This window comes from Buteo buteo, unplaced genomic scaffold, assembly GCF_964188355.1.
Source record: "Buteo buteo unplaced genomic scaffold, bButBut1.hap1.1 HAP1_SCAFFOLD_566, whole genome shotgun sequence".
NCBI classification, from domain to species: domain Eukaryota; kingdom Metazoa; phylum Chordata; class Aves; order Accipitriformes; family Accipitridae; genus Buteo; species Buteo buteo.
In genome coordinates this window covers 213-17466 of record NW_027439686.1, presented here as the reverse complement: position 1 = coordinate 17466, position 17254 = coordinate 213, and the positions used below count along the sequence as shown (strand labels likewise).

The window sequence follows — 17254 nt, the reverse complement described above, 5'->3', positions numbered from 1 at the left end:
GGTTGGGGGAGGCCACGCCCCCTCCCCCCGCGGCGCGCTTTCCCGCTGGCTCCGCCCACGATTTCTTTTTTCCCGCCGCCGCCATTTCCCACCCCCCCTCCCCGCACGGTCGTTTCTCATTGGCTCGCCCAGAAGCCACGCCCACACCCCCCCGCTTGGCCCCTCCCTCCCCAAGACCCTTCGTGGGACTGGCCCCGCCCCCCAACCCGGGACCCCCCAAACACTGGGGGAACCCCCCAATACTGGGAGACTCCCAAGCCCCCCCCCAGACACCTGAGACCCCCCCAAAAACCCCTGGGACCCCCCCAAAATCCCCTGGGACCCCCCCCACGATACTGGGGGACCCCCAAAGCCCCCCCCCCCCAAACACCAGGACCCCCCCCAGGATACTGGGAGACCCCCAAACCCCCCCAAAAAACCCTGGGACCCCCCCCATGCTACTGGGAGACCCCCAAGCCCCCCCCCCCAAACACCTGAGACCCCCCCAAAAACCCCTGGGACCCCCCCACGATACTGGGGGACCCCCAAAGCCCCCCCAGGATATTGGGAGACCCCCAAAGCCCCCCCCAGGATACTGGGAGACCCCAAGCCCCCCCCCAAACACCTGAGACCCCCCCAAAATCCCCTGAGACCCCCCCCCCGATACTGGGAGACCCCCAAAGCCCCCCCCAGGATACTGGGGGACCCCCCCAGGATACTGGGAGACCCCCAAGCCCCCCCCAAACACCTGAGACCCCCCAAAATCCCCTGGGACCCCCCCAAAATCCCCTGGGACCCCCCCCGATACTGGGAGACCCCCAAGCCCCCCCCCGACACCAGGACCCCCCCCCCCTCAATACTGGGAGACCCCCCAGCGCCCCCCCAGACCCCCCCCCCCCCACGACATGGACACGGTCTCAAAGCTCGGTGGCCACTTTATAAAAAGGGGGGGCCCCGGGGGCACCCCCGTATCAACATATATACAAGGGGGGGGGGCAAGAAGGGGGGGGGGGGGGCATTTACAGGGTATTTACACCCCCCCGGGGGTATTTACAGAACCGGGGGGGGGCGAGGAAGCCTGGGGGGGGGGTCGGGTTCTCCGTGTCCCCCCCCCTCCCCGGACGCGCCCCGAGTTTCTACAAGAAACAGCCAAAAGAGCCTTCTCCGGGGGGGAAAAGGGAGGGGCCGCGGTGACATCACGGCGGGCGGTGACATCGCGGCGGGCGGCGACATCGCGGCGGCAACGCGTTTTGACACCGACGCGCCCCCCCCCGCCCCCCACCGCGGCGGCGACCTCACCGCGACGGCACCGAGGGGGAGGCGGCGGCGGCGGCGGCAGCGCGAGGGACTGGCCGCGGTGATGTCACGGGGGGTCGCGGCGATGTCACGCGCGTGGCGGCGAGGGGACGCCGACCGTAAGGGCAACGGCGTGGCGGCGGCGAGAGGGCAACGGCGGCGAGACGGCAACCGCGGCGGGGACACGGCAACGGCGGCGGTGACACGTCAACGGCGGCGTCAACTGCGGCGGCGACACGTCAACGGTGGCGACACGCCAACCGCGGCGGCGACACGCCAACGGTGGTGACACGCCAAGCGTGGTGGTGACACGTCAACCGCGGCCGCAACACGTCAACGGTGGTGACACGTCAACCGCAGCCGCAACACGTCAACGGTGGTGATGTCAACTGTGGCAACGCGTCAACGGTGGTGACACGTCAACTGCGGCGGCAACACGTCAACGGTGGTGACACGTCAACCGCAGCCGCAACACGTCAACGGTGGTGACACGTCAACCGCAGCCGCAACACGTCAACGGCGGTGACACGTCAACCGCAGCCGCAACACGTCAACGGCGGTGACACGTCAACCGCAGCCGCAACACGTCAACGGCGGTGACACGTCAACTGTGGCAATACGTCAACGGTGGCGACGCATCAACCGTGGCGGCGACGTCAACGGTGGTGACACGTCAACTGCGGCAACGCATCAACGGTAACGACACATCAACCGTGGCGGCAACGCGGCAACAGTGGTGATGAGTCCACCGTGGCGGTGACACGTCAACGGTGGTGATGAGTCAACCGCAGCAACGCGTCAACGGCGGCGATGTCAACCGTGGCGGCGACACGTCCACGGCGGCGATGTCAACGGTGGCGCCACGTCAACGGTGGCGCCACGCCAACCGTGGCGGCAACGTGGCAACGGCGGCGACGTCAACCACGTCCTCACGCCGACGGCGGCGTGACGCCAACCGCGGCGTCCTCGCGCCGCCCTCGGGAGTCCCGCCGCCGCCGGCGGTAGCCCCCACGTGCCGGTAGCCGCGTCCACCCCCGGCGCGAGCCGGGCTCAGTTGAGGGTGCCGCGGCAGCTCTCGGTGCGGCACAGGCAGGGGATTTTGGTGTCCTCGATGGGGAACTTGTAATCGTAGGTGATCTCCTCGTTAACGCCGATGGGCTGCTTCGAGTAGATAACGATCTTCTTCTGCGCCTCGATGGTGATCACCTTGGCGTAGCAGTTGGGCTGGGGGGGGGTGGTAACGAGACGGTTAGCGCCGCGGCGGGATTGGGGGGGGGGGCCGCGGGATTTTTTTGGGGACCCCCCCGGCGCTCACCGTGCAGCAGTGGTTGATGAAACGGGCCAAGTTGCCGCATTTGGTGGCGTCGATGATGGTGTCGTGGTCCACCCGGAAGAGGTAGCTGCTGCCGATGCCTTCCTGCACGTAACGCTTCTCCCGCATGTCCGCCACCACCTGGCGGGGGGGGGGGGTGTCAAATTTGGGGGGGAACGTGGGGTGTTCGGGGGTCCCCGGCGCGGTGGGACGCGACCGCGGGGCGGTCGGTGGTCGCCGAGGGCGGTGGGAGGCGACCGCGGGGCGGTCGGTGGTCGCTGAGGGCGGTGGGACGCGACCACGGGGGGCCCTACGGTGACGTGGGGGTCCCCACGGTGACGCGGGGGTCCCCACGGTGACGCTGGGGGGGCTGGATTTTGGGGCGAGGGCTGACCTGGCGGATGTTCTGCCCCACGTACTCGATGACCATCTCGTCGGCGGCGATGGGCTCCATGGCGAAGAGCCCCCACTCGTGGATGCGGCTTCGGCCGAAGCGCAGCCGTTTCTTGCGGAACTGGGGGAAAAATCGGAGCGGGGCGGGGTGGGGGGGGGACACGGGAGACGCGTGTCACCGGTGGGGCGCCCACGGGGGACAGAAGGACGGCTCAGGAGACGCCGGCGTGGCGCGAGGGAGACGGGAGACAGACGTGGCACGGAAGACACGGGCACGGCAAGAGGGACACGGAGAAGACGGGCGTGACAAGGACACGGACACGGGATGAAGAACGTGGACGTGGAAGACGCGGGCATGGAGGACACGGGCATGACAAGAAGGACATGGAGGACACAAGCGTGGCACGAAGAACGTGGAAGACACGGACACGGCAAAGCGGACACCGGGGACACGATCATGACAAGAAGGACACGAGCGTGGCATGAAGACCAGGGAAGACATGGGCATGGAAAAGGGACACTAACGTGGAGGACACGGGCATGACAAGGACACGGAGGACACAAGCGTGGCACGAAGAACATGGAAGACACGGGCATGGAAAAGGGACGCTAACGTGGAGGACACGGGCATGACAAGAAGGACATGGAGGACAAGCACGGCACGGAGAACATAGAAGACATGGGCATGGCAAAAGGGACACCGGGGACACGGAAAACACGGGCATGACAAGAAGGACGTGGAGGACACAAGCGTGGCACGAAGAACATGGAAGACACGGGCATGGCAAAAGGGACACCGGGGACACGGAGGACACAGGGATGACAAGATGGACATGGAGGACACAAGTACAGCGTGAGGGACGTGGGCGCAGAAGACACGGGCATAGGAAAGGGACACTAATGTGGAGGACACGGGCATGACAAGACGGACACGGAGGACACAAGCGTGGCATGAGCGACATGGAAGACACAGACATGGCAAAAGGGACACCGAGGACACAGGCATGACAAGAAGGACATGGAGGACACAAGCGTGGCATGGAGACCATGGAAGACATGAGCACGGAAAAGGGACACTAACGTGGAGGACACGGGCATGACAAGAAGAACACGGAGAACACAAGTGTAGCATAAGGAACATGGAAGACACGGGCATGGCAAAAGGGACGCTAATGTGGAAGACACAGGCACGACAAAGACACGGAGGACACAAGCGTGGCACGAAGACCACGGAAGACACGAGCATGGAAAAGGGACACTAACGTGGAGGCCACGGGCATGACGGGAACAACACGGAGGACACAAGCGTGACAAGAAGGACACGGGCATGGCAAAAGGCACACTAACGTGGAGGACACGGGCATGACAGGAAGGACACGGAGGACACAAGCGTGGCAGGAAGAATGTGGAAGACACGGGCATGGAAAAGTGGACACCGGGGACACGGAAGACATGGGCATGACAAGAAGGACACGGAGAACGCGGACACGGCAAGGAGGACACGGAGGACACAAGCGTGGCAGGAAGAATGTGGAAGACACGGGCATGGAAAAGTGGACACCGGGGACACGGAGAACACGGACACAACAAGGAGGACACGGAGAACACGGACACGACAAGGAGGACACGGAGAACACGGACACGGCAAGGAGAACACGGACACGGCAAGGACACGGACACGGCAAGGAGGACACGGAGGACGCAACCGTGGCACGAAGACCACGGAAGACGCAAGCGTGGCACGGAGAGCACCAGGATGAGGAGCCCCAAAACACGGACACGTGGGACAGGGGACACGCGGTGGGGACACGCGGTGGGGACACGCCCAAGCCCCGCCCCCTCGGCCCCACCTTGAGCTGGTTGAGCTTCAGCAGGTCGCTATCGAGGAGGGCGGCCGAGCCGATGGCGCTGAGCAACCGGCGCTGCTCCGAACGCCGTTCCGACAGCACGCGGTTGGGACCCTGCCGGGAAAACCGCCGTGGGGAACGTGGTGGCCACCCGTCGGGGTCGTCATCGTCGTCATCGTCCCTCAACCTTGGGAGACCTTACCTGGGTGTCGGGGGCGTCGGGGTCCTGGGGGGGCGCGGGGCAGGGGTGCAGGTAGCGCGCCTTCTCCCGTCGGCTGATGGGGTAGTAACCTTCGCTGCGGGCGCTGCCCGTCCGGTGCTCCCGCGCTTCCGGCCACCGGCGCCGCCGCCGCGGGCTGCTCGTCCTCGTCAGTGGCATCGTTAAGGGACCAACGGCCCGTCACCGAGTCCGCGGCGCCGACGACGTAACCGACAACCGCCAGCCCGACGCCAACGTAGCCGAAAAACGTGACCCCAACGCCCGGCCTCACGTCCCCAACACCAACGTACCCAAAAAACGTCACCCCGACACCCAGCTCTACGTCCCCGACGCCAACGTAGCCGAAAAACGTGACCCTAACGCCCGGCCTCACGTCCCCAACACCAACATACCCAAAAACCGTCACCCCAACACCCATCTCCACGTCCCCAACACCAACGTACCCAAAAACCATCACCCCAACACCCATCTCTACGTTCCCAACACCAACGTACCCAACAACCGTGACATCAACGCCCATCCCTACGTCCCCAATGCCTGTCCTCACGTCCCCAACACCAACGTACCCTAAAACCGTCACCCCAACACCCATCCCTACGTCCCCAACACCAACGTACCCAAAAACCGTCACCCCAACACCCATCTCTACGTCCCCAACACCAACGTACCCAACAACCGTGACCCCAACGTCCATCCCCACGTCCCCAACACCAACATACCCAACGCCCGCAACTCCGACATCCATCCCCGTGTCTCCAACGTCCATCCCCACGTCCCCAGTGCCAACACACCCAACGTCTTTGTCCCCAACATCCATCCCCACATGCCCAACACCAAGATACCCAACAACCACAACTCCAACACCCATCCCCGTGTCCCCAACACCCATCCCCACGTCCCCAACACCAACGTACCCAACAAACACGACTCCAACGGCCATCCCCACGTCCCCAACGCCAACATACCCAACAACCACAACCCCAACATCTGTCCCCACGTCCCCAACGCCAACGTACCCAACTTCTTTGTCCCCAATTCCCATCCCTACGTCCCCAACACCAACATATCCAACAACCACGACTCCAACACCCATCTTCATATCCCCAACACCAAAATACCCAACAACCACTACTCCAATGCCCATCTCCACGTCCTCAACACCAAGATACCCAACAACCACGACTCCAACACCCATCCTCATCTTCCCAACACCAACGTACCCAACAACCGCAACTCCAACATCCGTCCCCGTGTCCCCAACACCCATCCCTATGTCCCCAACAACCACGACTCCAACACCCATCTTTGTGTTCCCAACGCCAACGTACCCAACAACCACGACTCCAACGCCCATCATCATGTCCCCAACGCCAACGAACCCAACAACCACAATCCCAACATCCGTCCCCACGTCCCCAACACCCATCCCCACATCCCCAACGCCAACGTACCCAACAACCGTGACTCCAACGCCCATCGTCACGTCCCCAACGCCAACGTACCCAAAAACCACAACCCCAACATCCATCCCCACGTCCCCAACGTCCATCTCCATGTCCCCAACACCAACGTACCCAACAACCGCAACTCCAACATCCGTCCCCGTGTCCCCAGTGCCCATCCCCATGTCCCCAGTGTTAACACACCCAACATTATTGTCCCCGACACCCGTCCCCATGTCCCCAACACCAACACACCCAGCAATCATGACTCCAACACCCATCTCCACGTCCCCCACGCCCATCCCCACCTCCCCAGGGCCAACATACCCAACATTTTTGTCCCCCACGTCCATCCCCGTGTCCCCAACGCCAACATACCCAACAACCATGACTCCAACGCCCACGTCCACGTCCCCAACGCCAACATACCCAACAACCATGACTCCAACGCCCACGTCCACGTCCCCAACGCCAACATACCCAACAACCATGACTCCAACGCCCACGTCCACGTCCCCAACGCCAACATACCCAACAACCATGACTCCAACGCCCACGTCCACGTCCCCAACGCCAACATACCCAACAACCATGACTCCAACGCCTACGCCCATGTCCCCAGTGCCAACGTACCCAACAACCACAACCACAACATCCGTCCCTGTGTCCCCAACGCCCATCCCTACATCCCCAATACCAACGTACCCAACAACCATCACTCCAACACCCATCTTCGTGTCCCCAACGCCAACGTACCCAACAACCACAACCCCAACGTCCATCCCCACGTCCCCAACGCCAACGTACTCAACAACTACAACCCCAACGCCCATCTCTACGTCCCCAACGCCCATCTCTACATCCCCAACGCCAACGTACCCAACAACCATGACCCCAACGCCCATCTCTACGTCCCCAACGCCCATCTCTACGTCCCCAACGCCTACGTCCCCAACATTTTTGTCCCCAACGCCCATCCCCACGTCCCCAACGCCAACGTCCCCAACATTTTCGTCCCCAACGCCCATCCCCACGTCCCCAACGCCAACGTCCCCAACATTTTCGTCCCCAACGCCCATCCCCACGTCCCCAACGCCAACGTCCCCAACATTTTCGTCCCCAACGCCCATCCCCACGTCCCCAACGCCAACGTCCCCAACATTTTCGTCCCCCACCGCCACCATCCCCACCGCGCCCCCCTTCCACCCGCCGTCCCGCCGCCGGGGGAGGATATCCGTGTGGTGCACCCAGTGGGTGTCGTTGAGCCAATGGGTGCCGCTATCCTCCTGCAGCAGCCGCTCGTAGGTGACGCGCAGGAACCGCATGTCCTCGGCGTCCAGCCCCGCGCTCCAGATGTCGTACAGGATGGTCATCTGCTCGAACTCGCTGCGGGGGGGGAAAGACCGCGGCGGCGGGGACCGCCGGGCCGGTGGGGGCCCCCGAGGACGCAGCCATCGTCGCGCCCCGTCTTCCTCCTCCTCGTCGTCCTCGTCTTCCTCCTCGCTGCTGCTCTCCTCCTCCTCCTCCTCGCTCTCGCTGGAGCCCGAGGAGGCGGGCGCCGGCGGGGGGCGATGCCGTTTGCGGCGGGGGGCCGGCGGTTGGGGCGGCGGGGGGGGCAGCGGGGGCGCGGGGGGCCCTTCCGTTTCGGGGGGGGCCTCCACCACCACCTCCTCGGGGGCTTCCAGCACTTCGGCGGCGGCCGGTTCCAGGCGCAGCGATTCGGCGGGGTGGGGGGCGACCGACGGGCTTTCGGGGGGGCCGCGCCGAGGGGGGCCGGCCCGCACCGGCATGGCGTAGTTGTGTTCCAGCAAGACGGCGGGATCGCGGGGGGGCGCCGGCGGGGCTGGGGGGGCACCGCCGGTGCCACCATCCTCCTCCTCTTCTTCTTCTTCCTCCTCCTCTTCCTCCGCCGCCGCTGCTGCCGCCTCCTCCTCCTCTTCCTCCTCGCTGCCCCCCGGCTGAGGGCGATGGTGGCCAGCACCGCCAGGTCCCCCCCGGGTTGGGGGCCACGAGCCAATTCCAGCAACGAGGTGGCCCCCAACCGCTCGGCGGGGGGCGGGCGGGGGGCGGGCGGCGGGGGGGGCGGCGGGAAGGGACCCCCGTGCCGCCACCGCCGCCCCCCCCCAAATCTTCGGCCCAGCTTTTGACCAGGGAAGCGTGGTCGGCCGGCAAATTGCAGACGGGCCGGGGAGGCGGCGGCGGCGGGGGCCGGGGGGGGTCGCGGCGCCGGGGAGCGGCCGGGGGGCGAGGGGGGGGCAGCGGCGGCGGCGCCGGCGTCGGTGTCGGTGTCGCGGGGGGCGGCGGCGGTGGCGGCGGCGGCGGAGGCGCCGGGGGGGGCTCCTCGCCGGGGCTGACGGTTTTGCGGCGTTTCTTGGGGGGGGCAGCAGCGGGATGGGAGAGGAGGGGCGCGGCGGCGGCGGGGGGGGCGCTGCGGGGAGAGGGGGGACCCCAAAATTGAGGGGGGGACCCCAAAATTGGGGGGCAGGAACCCAAAATGGGAGGGGGGGCTCTTACCTGGCTCCGGCGTGGGGGGCCGTGGGGGTGCGGGGGTTTCCTCGGCGGCGCTCTCGTCCTCGGAGGAGGAGGAGGAAGAGGAGGAGGAGGAAGAAGAGGACGAAGACGAGGAGGAGGAGGAAGAGGAGGAAGACGGCGGGGGGGAGGAAGAGCTGCTGGCCGAGGCGCTGCCCCCCCCCGAGCCCTCGTAGAGGGAGAATTTGGAAGAGGCTTCGCTGGGGGCTGCTTCTTCCTCGTCTTCCTCCTCTTCCTCCTCCTCTGTGGAGACAAGGGGTGGGGGGAAACGTCACCCATCTGTCCCCCACGTCCCCCCCACCCAAATCGCGTGTCGTCGTCGTCCCCCCCCCCCGCAAGACGCCGCGTCCCCACCGTCGGAGGGTTCCTGGGCGCCCCCGCGTTCCCCGTCCCCGGCCGGGGTCTCCCCTTTGGGTCTCCTCCGCCGTCGTCGCTGCGCCGCTTCTTCCTCCTCTTCGGCCTCCTCCTCCTCCTCTTCTTCCTCCTGGGGGGGTGGGACAGGGGGGGTGAGAGAGAAGCCAAAAAAGCTTGGGGGGGGGGTTGGGAAAAGGTGGGGGCGGGGGTGTCTCACCTTGCCGGAGGAAGATTCCTCGGAAGCTTCCTCGCCTTCGCTGTCCAGGCAGAAAAGTTTCCGCCGCTTGCCGGGGGCTTCGGGGCGGGGGGCGCCGGGGGGGGGTTCCTTGTCTTGGGGGGGCAAAGCATTTTGGGGAGGGGGGGGTTAGGAAGGTGGGAGGGGGGTACATGGGGGGTACGGGGGGGTGGGGGGGACGCTCACCGTCCTCGTCTTCCTCGGGGGGGGTGGGGGGCCGGGGGCGCTTCTCTTCCCCCCCCTCTCCCAGCTCCGACGGCTCTTTCCGCTTCACCTGGGGGGGGGGGGGTGGCAGAAATTAGGGGATGCCCAGGCCCAACTGAACCCCCCCAGCACCCCACAACCCCCCCAAAAAGGGGCCGCCTTGAAAAGAGACCCCCCCCAGCACCCCATAACCACCCAAACGGCCCCCCCAGCACCCCAAAACCCCCCCAAAAAGAGGGTGGCCTTAAAGGAGCGGACCCCCAGCACCCCGTTACGCCCCCCCCAGCACCCCACAACCCCCCCAAAAAGGGGTCACCCTGAAAAACAGACCCCCCCCAGCACCCCACAACCCCCCCAAAAAGGGGACACCTTGAAAAAGAGACCCCCCCAGCACCCCACAACCCCCCCAAAAAGAGGACACCTTGAAAAAGAGACCCCCCCCCAGCAGCCCCAAGCCCCCCCAATCTGGGGTTACCTTGAAGAAAAGAAAGCGTACGACCCCCATACCCCCCCCCCCCCAAAAAAAAAAAAAGGGGTTACCTTGAAAGAAGGGAGGCGCAGGGCCCCCCGCAGACCCGCGCCCCCCCGCGGGCCCAATCGACGAGGGAGAGGAGGGCCGGGGGCTCCTTCGGCCTCGCTCGCTCCTTCTCCTCCTCCCGTTGGCGTGCCGCCGTCTGGAAAGGCTTTGGGCGAAAAGGAGGGGGGGGGGTCACCCACCTGCTGGGAATTGGGGGTGGGGGGGGTCTGGGGGGAGCCCTGGCCCTTGGGATGGGGTGCTGGGGGGGGGACTGGGGAGGTTTGGGGGGGAAATGGGGGCGCTGGGGGGGCAAATGGGGAGAAATGGGGGCGCTGGGGGGGCAAATGGGGAGAATGGGGGCGCTGGGGGGGCAAATGGGGGGAAATGGGGACGCTGGGGGGGCAAATGGGGAGGAAATGGGGCACTGGGGGGGCAAATGGGGAGGAAATGGGGCACTGGGGGGCAAATGGGGAGGAAATGGGGCACTGGGGGGGCAAATGGGGAGGAAATGGGGCACTGGGGGGGCAAATGGGGAGGAAATGGGGCACTGGGGGGCAAATGGGGGGGAAGTGGAGGTGCTGGGGGGAAACAGGGGTGCTGGGGGGGGGCAAACAGGGAGGAAATGGGGGTGCTGGGGGGCAAATGGGGGGGGTCTGGAAGGGATTTGGGGACCCCCACCCATTTTTCTACTCCTCAAGCAACAAGGATGGCGAGGGTACCCCCGTGACGAACAGGAGTTTTGGGGTCGTGGGTGGGATTTGGGGTGCTGGGGGTCCCCGGGGGGGGGGTGTTTGTGTTTGAGGGGGGGGTCCTGAAACAATTTGGGGGGGGGTCCTTACCTTAACCTGCTCCTCTTTGCGCTCCCACCAGGCGTCGAAAGCGCGGAACGCGACGTTTTCCACCATTTTGCGGTTCAGGTCCCGCTGCATCGTCGCCTTCATCTCCTGCACCAACGCCGCCAACACCCCCTCCACCGGCCCCCCCCCGCCGCCGCCCCCCCACCGCTTTGGGGGGCCCCCCCCCCCAAAATCCCCGTCCCGGGGGGTTCGGGAGGAGGAGGAGGAGGCGGGGGGGGCGGCGGAAGAGGATCGGTGCCGGGGGGTCTTTCCTCGGCGGGGGGGAAATGGGGGGCGAAAGCGGCGGGGGGGTAATGGGGGGGGTGCGGGAAATGGGGGGCGAAGGGGGGGGCGCCGAAAGCGGTTTTGCCCCCCCCCGCCGCCGCCCGTAAGCGACTCAGCAGCTGGGTTTGCAGCTGGAAAGAAGCGGGGGCGCCCCCCCAGCGCCCCCCCAGTCGCCCTAAAAGTTCGTAAAGGGCCGGGGGGGGCCCCCCGGTTCCGAAATCTCCCAGGGGTCTGGGGGGGGGTAAAGTGACGGCCATTAAAGGTTGGGGAGGGGGGGGGAAAGCAGGAGGCGGGGGGGGCTCGGGGGGGCGAGCGAAAGGAGCGGGGGGCAAAGGGGGTAAAGCGGCCGGGGGGGCGGCGGGGGGGGGCGGCGCATCGTCCCCGTCGTCTTCCGAAATTTCCATGTCTTCCCCCGAGGAGGGTTGTGAAGCCTGGGGGGGGGGGCAAAAAGGGGGGGTGTAAGGCATTGGGGGGGGGGGCTGCCCCATGGGGACCTTCCCCCAGATACGTGGGGGTCCCAAACACGGACCCCCCCGGGCACCCAGATACCCTCAAGCCCCCCCCAGCACCTAAATCCCTCCCATAATACAGACCAGGACCCCCCCCCAGCACCCAAAAACCCCCATAATACAGACCAGGACCCCCCCCCAGCACCCAAAACCCCCCTGTAATACAGGACCAGGACCCCCCCCAGCACCTAAATCCCTCCCATAATACAGACCAGGACCCCCCCCAGCACCCAAAAACCCCATAATACAGACCAGGATGCCCCCCAGCACCCAAATCCACCCCCCAGCACCCAAAACCCCCCTGTAATACAGTCTAGGACCCCCCCCAGCACCCAAAAACCCCCATAATACAGTCCAGGACCCCCCCCAGCACCCAAAATCCCCCATAATACAGACCAGGACCCCCCACCACCACCCAAAAACCCCTGTAATACAGACCAGGACCCCCCCAGCACCCAAAATCCCCCATAATACAGACCAGGACCCCCCCAGCACCCCAAAATCCCCCATAATACAGACCAGGACCCCCCACCACCACCCAAAAACCTCCTGTAATACAGTCCACGACCCCCCCCCAGCACCCAAAATCCCCCTGTAATACAGACCAGGACGCCCCCACCACCCAAAATAATACAGACCAGGACGCCCCCCCAGCACCCAAATCCACCCCCAGCACCCAAAACCCCCCTGTAATACAGTCTAGGACCCCCCCAGCACCCAAAACCCCCCATAATACAGTCCAGGACCCCCCCCCAGCACCCAAAATCCCCCATAATACAGTCCAGGACCCCCCCAAACCGCCCCAACCCCTTTTTTTGGTTTTTTTTTATTAATTTCTTTTTCCTTACCCTCTCCTGGCCGTTGGCTTTGGGCGATTCGGGGGGGCCGTCGAGCGCCGTCGTCGCCCCCCCCGGGGGGGTGACATCCTGGTTGCCGGCGGCGGGTTGGGGGGTGACGGATCCGGGGGGTTCCCCATCGGCGACAGGCGGCGGCGGGGGGGTTTCGGCAGCGAGGGGGGCAACGGCGGCGGCGGGGGGGTTTTGGGAAGGGGGAGGCGGCGGGGGGGGCTCTTTTTCGTCCTCTTTGTCTTGCTCTTCCTCTTCCTCCTCTTCCTCGGGGGGGAGGAAGGAGAATTTGGAGCGTTGCTCCTTCAGCAGCGCCTCGATGCGAGAGTCCAGGCTGCTGTGTTGGGCGAAGGGGACGCTTTCGGGGGTGGCTTCGGGGCCGGGGAACCCCCCCGGGGTGGGGGTAAGGGTGGGGGGGGCGGAGGAGGAGGAGGAGGGAGGAGGAGGAGGGGCGGGGGGGGTTCGGCGGGGGCCAAAAGTTCGGTGGGGGGAAGAGAATTAGCGGCGAAAGTTTCCGGGGTCGGTAACAAACGATAGTCTCGTTCCGGGGGGGTGGGTTCCGAAGTTCCGAAAGGGGTAAAATAGGGATCCCCCCCCGGGTAAGAAGGAGGGGTGGCGGGGGGCCGGGAAAGCGGCCGCCGGCGTGGAGGAAGAAGAGGAGGAAGAGGAAGAAGAAGAGGAAGAGGAAGACGTGGAGGAAGACGAGGAAGAGGAGGAGGAGGAGGAGGAAGAGGAGGGCGGGGGGGGCGGCTCGTCTTCGCGGGGGGCCGGTGGCGGCGGCGCGAGGAGGACGAGGAGGAGGAGGAGGAGGAGGAGGTGGTGGAGGAAGAAGAGGAGGCCGCCGAAGGCTGGCGGGGATAACGGCCGGGGGGGTCGTAAGCGTAAGGGAGGAAGGCTCCGGCGGCGGGGGGGCGGCGGGGGAACCCCCCTCCGGCCGCCGCGGGGCGAAAGGCTCCGGGGCGAAAGGGTGCCTGTAAAAAAACCCCAAAAAATGTAAAAATAATGAGGTGGGGGCACGGTTTATTAATAAATTACACCCCCCCCGGCGCTAACGCTTACCTGCCGGCGTAGGGGGGGCCCTCGGCGGCGTAGGGCGGCGGGTAAGGGGGTGCCGGGGGGGGAAAGGGCCGTAGCCCCCCCCAGAAGGAGGATCCGGGGTGCCGTTGCCCGGCGGGGGGGCGAAGGAACTGTCGGTGGAGTGGCGGCGGCGAGGCTCCGGTTGCGGCGGGGGCTAAAAAAATTAAAAAAGGGGGGGGGGGTGTCAGAAATAACGATATAAGGGCGGATTTGGGTGAGGAAGAAATTGGGGGGGGGGGGGACAAAATGGCTCCGGGGGGGTGGCCTGAATGATCCCATGGGGTGGGATCGGTTTGGGGGGGCCCCGAAATGGTGTTATATGAGAGAAAAAGCAAAGTGGGGGCGTCGCAAAATGATTTTGGGGTTGAAATCAGATTTGGGGGGGGGAGAAATTGCTGCGTGTTGGGGTGAAAACAGTTTGGGGGGGGCCAAAACAGCCCCGCGGTGGAGTAAAAGAGGGTTAGGAGTAGTCCGAAATGACCTGTCGGGAGAAAAAAAGGAGTTTTGGGGTGTCCCAACGTGGTGCGAGGGGTGAAATCAGCTCTGAGGCACCCCAAAAGTGTTCTACGGGGTGAAATGGGGGCTGGGGGGGCCAAAATGGCGCCTCGTGAGGGAATAGGGACTACGGGACCCCAAAATGACCCTTAAAATATAAAAATCTAGTTCAGTAGCAGAAAAACAGGCCAATAAAGTAAAGTTTGTTTTAGAGGCACCCCAAAACATGGCTATAGAATAAAACCTGTTTTAGAAAAAACCCAAAAGAGCCCCATAAAATAAAACTTGTTTAGAAAAACCCCAACACAGCCCCATAAATTAAAACCTGTTTTAACGAAACCCCAAAACAACCCCATAAAATAAAACTTGTTTTAGAGAAACCCTAAAACAACCCCATAAAATAAAACCTAAAATAAAACCTGATTTAGAAGAACGCCAAACAGTCCCATAAAGTAAAACCTGTTTTAGGGGTACCCCGAAACAGCCCCATAAACTAAAACCTGTTTTAGAACACCCAAACACTACCATAAAGTAAAACCTGTTTTAAGGGTAGCCCAAAACAGCCGAATAAAACAAAATTTATGTCAAGAGTACCCCAAAATAGTCCCATAAAATAAAACCTGTTTCAAGGCCACCCCAAAACAGCCTCATAAAATAAAAATTGTGTCAGGACTACCCCAACACAGCCTTATAAAACCAAATTTATCTTAAAAATCCCTCCAAAACAGCGCTATAGAAAAGAATTTGTTTTAGCGGCTGCCCCAAAACAGCTCCATAAAATAAAATTTCTGTCAGTACCCCAAACACCACCCCATAAAATGAAACTTATTTCAGGAGCACCCCAAAACAGCCCCATAAAACCAAATTTTAAGTTAAAAGCACCCAAAATAGCCCTATAAAACGGAATTTATTTTAGGGGCGCCCCAAAACAGCCCCATAAAATAAAATTCATGCCAAGGGTACCCGAACATAACCCCATAAAACAGAATTATTTCAAGGGCACCCCAAAACCAGCTCCATAAAACCAAATTTATCTTAAAAGTACCCCAAAACACCCCATAAAACGGGATTTATTTTAGGGGTGCCCCAAAACAACCCCATAAAATAAAAAAAAACCTCCTTCAGGAGTTCCCCCAAAACGACCCCGTAGAACAAAACCTACCTCAAAAAACCACCCCGAAACGCCCCCCCCGCAATTAAATCCACTTTGGGGGTACCCCAAAGCGCCCCCACGCGGGGCTAAACTCCATCGAGGGGCAATTCCCCGTGCCCCCACCCCCAAAAAAAAAGTCTCCGGAAAGGCGGGGTACCCCAAAATTCCCCCCCGTACCGCCTCCGCCTTCTCCCCCGCCGCCTTGCCGCCGGTGGGCACCGTCTGGGGGTGTACGCCCCGTTAACGATCAGCTCGTAATATTTCATCCGCTGCTGCCCTGCGGGAACGAGACAGAAAAACGGGATTTAGGGGATTGGGGGGGGGGGGGGGGGTCACCGCCGCACGCCAAAAATCGCCGTTTTCCCCCGAAAATTGGCGAGGAAGGGGGGGGGGGGGGTCTCGCCTTTGATGTCGAGCTGGGCGTGGATGATGTTGCCCATGACGGAGGTGTTGTGAGGTGTTTGACGGTTTCCTTGGCCCCCCGGGTGCTGGCGAAGAGGACGCGGGCCAACCCCAAATGTTTTCGGGTTTTGGGGTGCAGGAGGATTTCCACCTCTTCCACTTCGCCGTATTTACGGCACATTTCGGCCAAAAAGCTTCCCGCACGTTGTCGTTCAGCCGGGCGAAGGTCACCTCCTTCAGCGGGATCTGACCCACGTAGAACTCGTCCAGCTGTACGCCCCCCCCCCCCGCCCCCGATAAAATAACATCGTTAGGGGCCCAAAACATCGTTAGGGTTAACGAGGGGAGATGCGGCCTCCTCCCGAATTCGCCTCGCTGCCGCCTTACCTTGAATTTGGGGACGGGTAAGGAAAGATCCCGGTGCTTCGCCCAAATCCGGCGGGGACGGGGGTCCTGTACGGCGCCCGCCGGGGGGTACCCCGAGTCCTGTGGGGTGTTGGGGGAGGGGGCAGCACCCCCAAAAAAAATAAAGTGGGGTCCCGTGGGTGAGGGATTCTCCCCCAGAACCCCCCAGACGCTTGCGGGGAGCCCCAAGGGTGCTGGGGTTTCACGTCGAAAACCCCAAAACGCTTCCAAGACCCCCCAAAAAGTTTTTTGGGGGGCTCTGGTAGTTAGGGGGGGGGGGGGGGCTGTGGGGCACCCCACACATCTAGGCAGCTCCCGGAGAATCCCGAAGCCCCCCCACCTGCCTGGGAGCCCCCCACCCCACGGCGTTATCATGGGGCACCCCACAGCTCGACACACACACCCCACCCCCCCCGGCACCCCAAAACGTCCCCGTCCTCGTTAGGGGAGCTTCGTTAGGGGGGGGGGTCACTCACGGGGACGCTGAAGTGGACGCCATCGTAGCGATAAACTTTTTGGGGGGCGCGGCGCAGGGCGGGGTCCACCACCAGCTTGTAGCTGCGCCAGGGGACGCTGGGGGTCCGCTGGGTGTCACCCCCCGTCTCCGGCTCCATGCTGCCTCATTTACACTTGGGGGGGGGACGACGGACACACAAAGTGGGTGGGGGTCACCTTACAGCCCCCCTTGCCCCCCTACACCCCCCCCCCCCATTCCTTCATGTCCCCCCCTCAGCCCCCCACGCCCCTCTCTCCCCTCAGCCCCCCATGTCCCCCCCATCTCTCCTCACCTCCCCAATTTCTCCTCAGCCCCCCCATTTCTCCTCAGCCCCCCCATTTCTCTCAGCCCCCCCATTTCTCTCAGCCCCCCATTTCTCTCAGCCCCCCATTTCTCCTCAGCCCCCCCAATTTCTCCCCCTCT

General features: G+C 63.6%; 1 protein-coding gene across 1 annotated transcript; it reads right to left on the bottom strand.

The window, feature by feature from the left end:
- Nucleotides 1-904: 904 nt before the first annotated feature.
- Nucleotides 905-17031, bottom strand: SETD1A (SET domain containing 1A, histone lysine methyltransferase). Its single transcript, XM_075022352.1, is given in 23 exon segments — nt 905-2499; nt 2591-2728; nt 2982-3101; nt 4831-4941; nt 5030-5199; nt 7724-8917; nt 9004-9261; nt 9373-9502; nt 9590-9702; nt 9794-9881; nt 10352-10395; nt 10398-10494; nt 11168-11288; nt 11291-11880; nt 12807-13774; nt 13863-14034; nt 15706-15758; nt 15761-15805; nt 15932-15985; nt 15988-16125; nt 16128-16200; nt 16318-16416; nt 16812-17031. Coding segments are annotated over 23 exon segments (5088 nt in total). The 5' UTR covers nt 16950-17031; the 3' UTR covers nt 905-2325.
- Nucleotides 17032-17254: the final 223 nt, after the last annotated feature.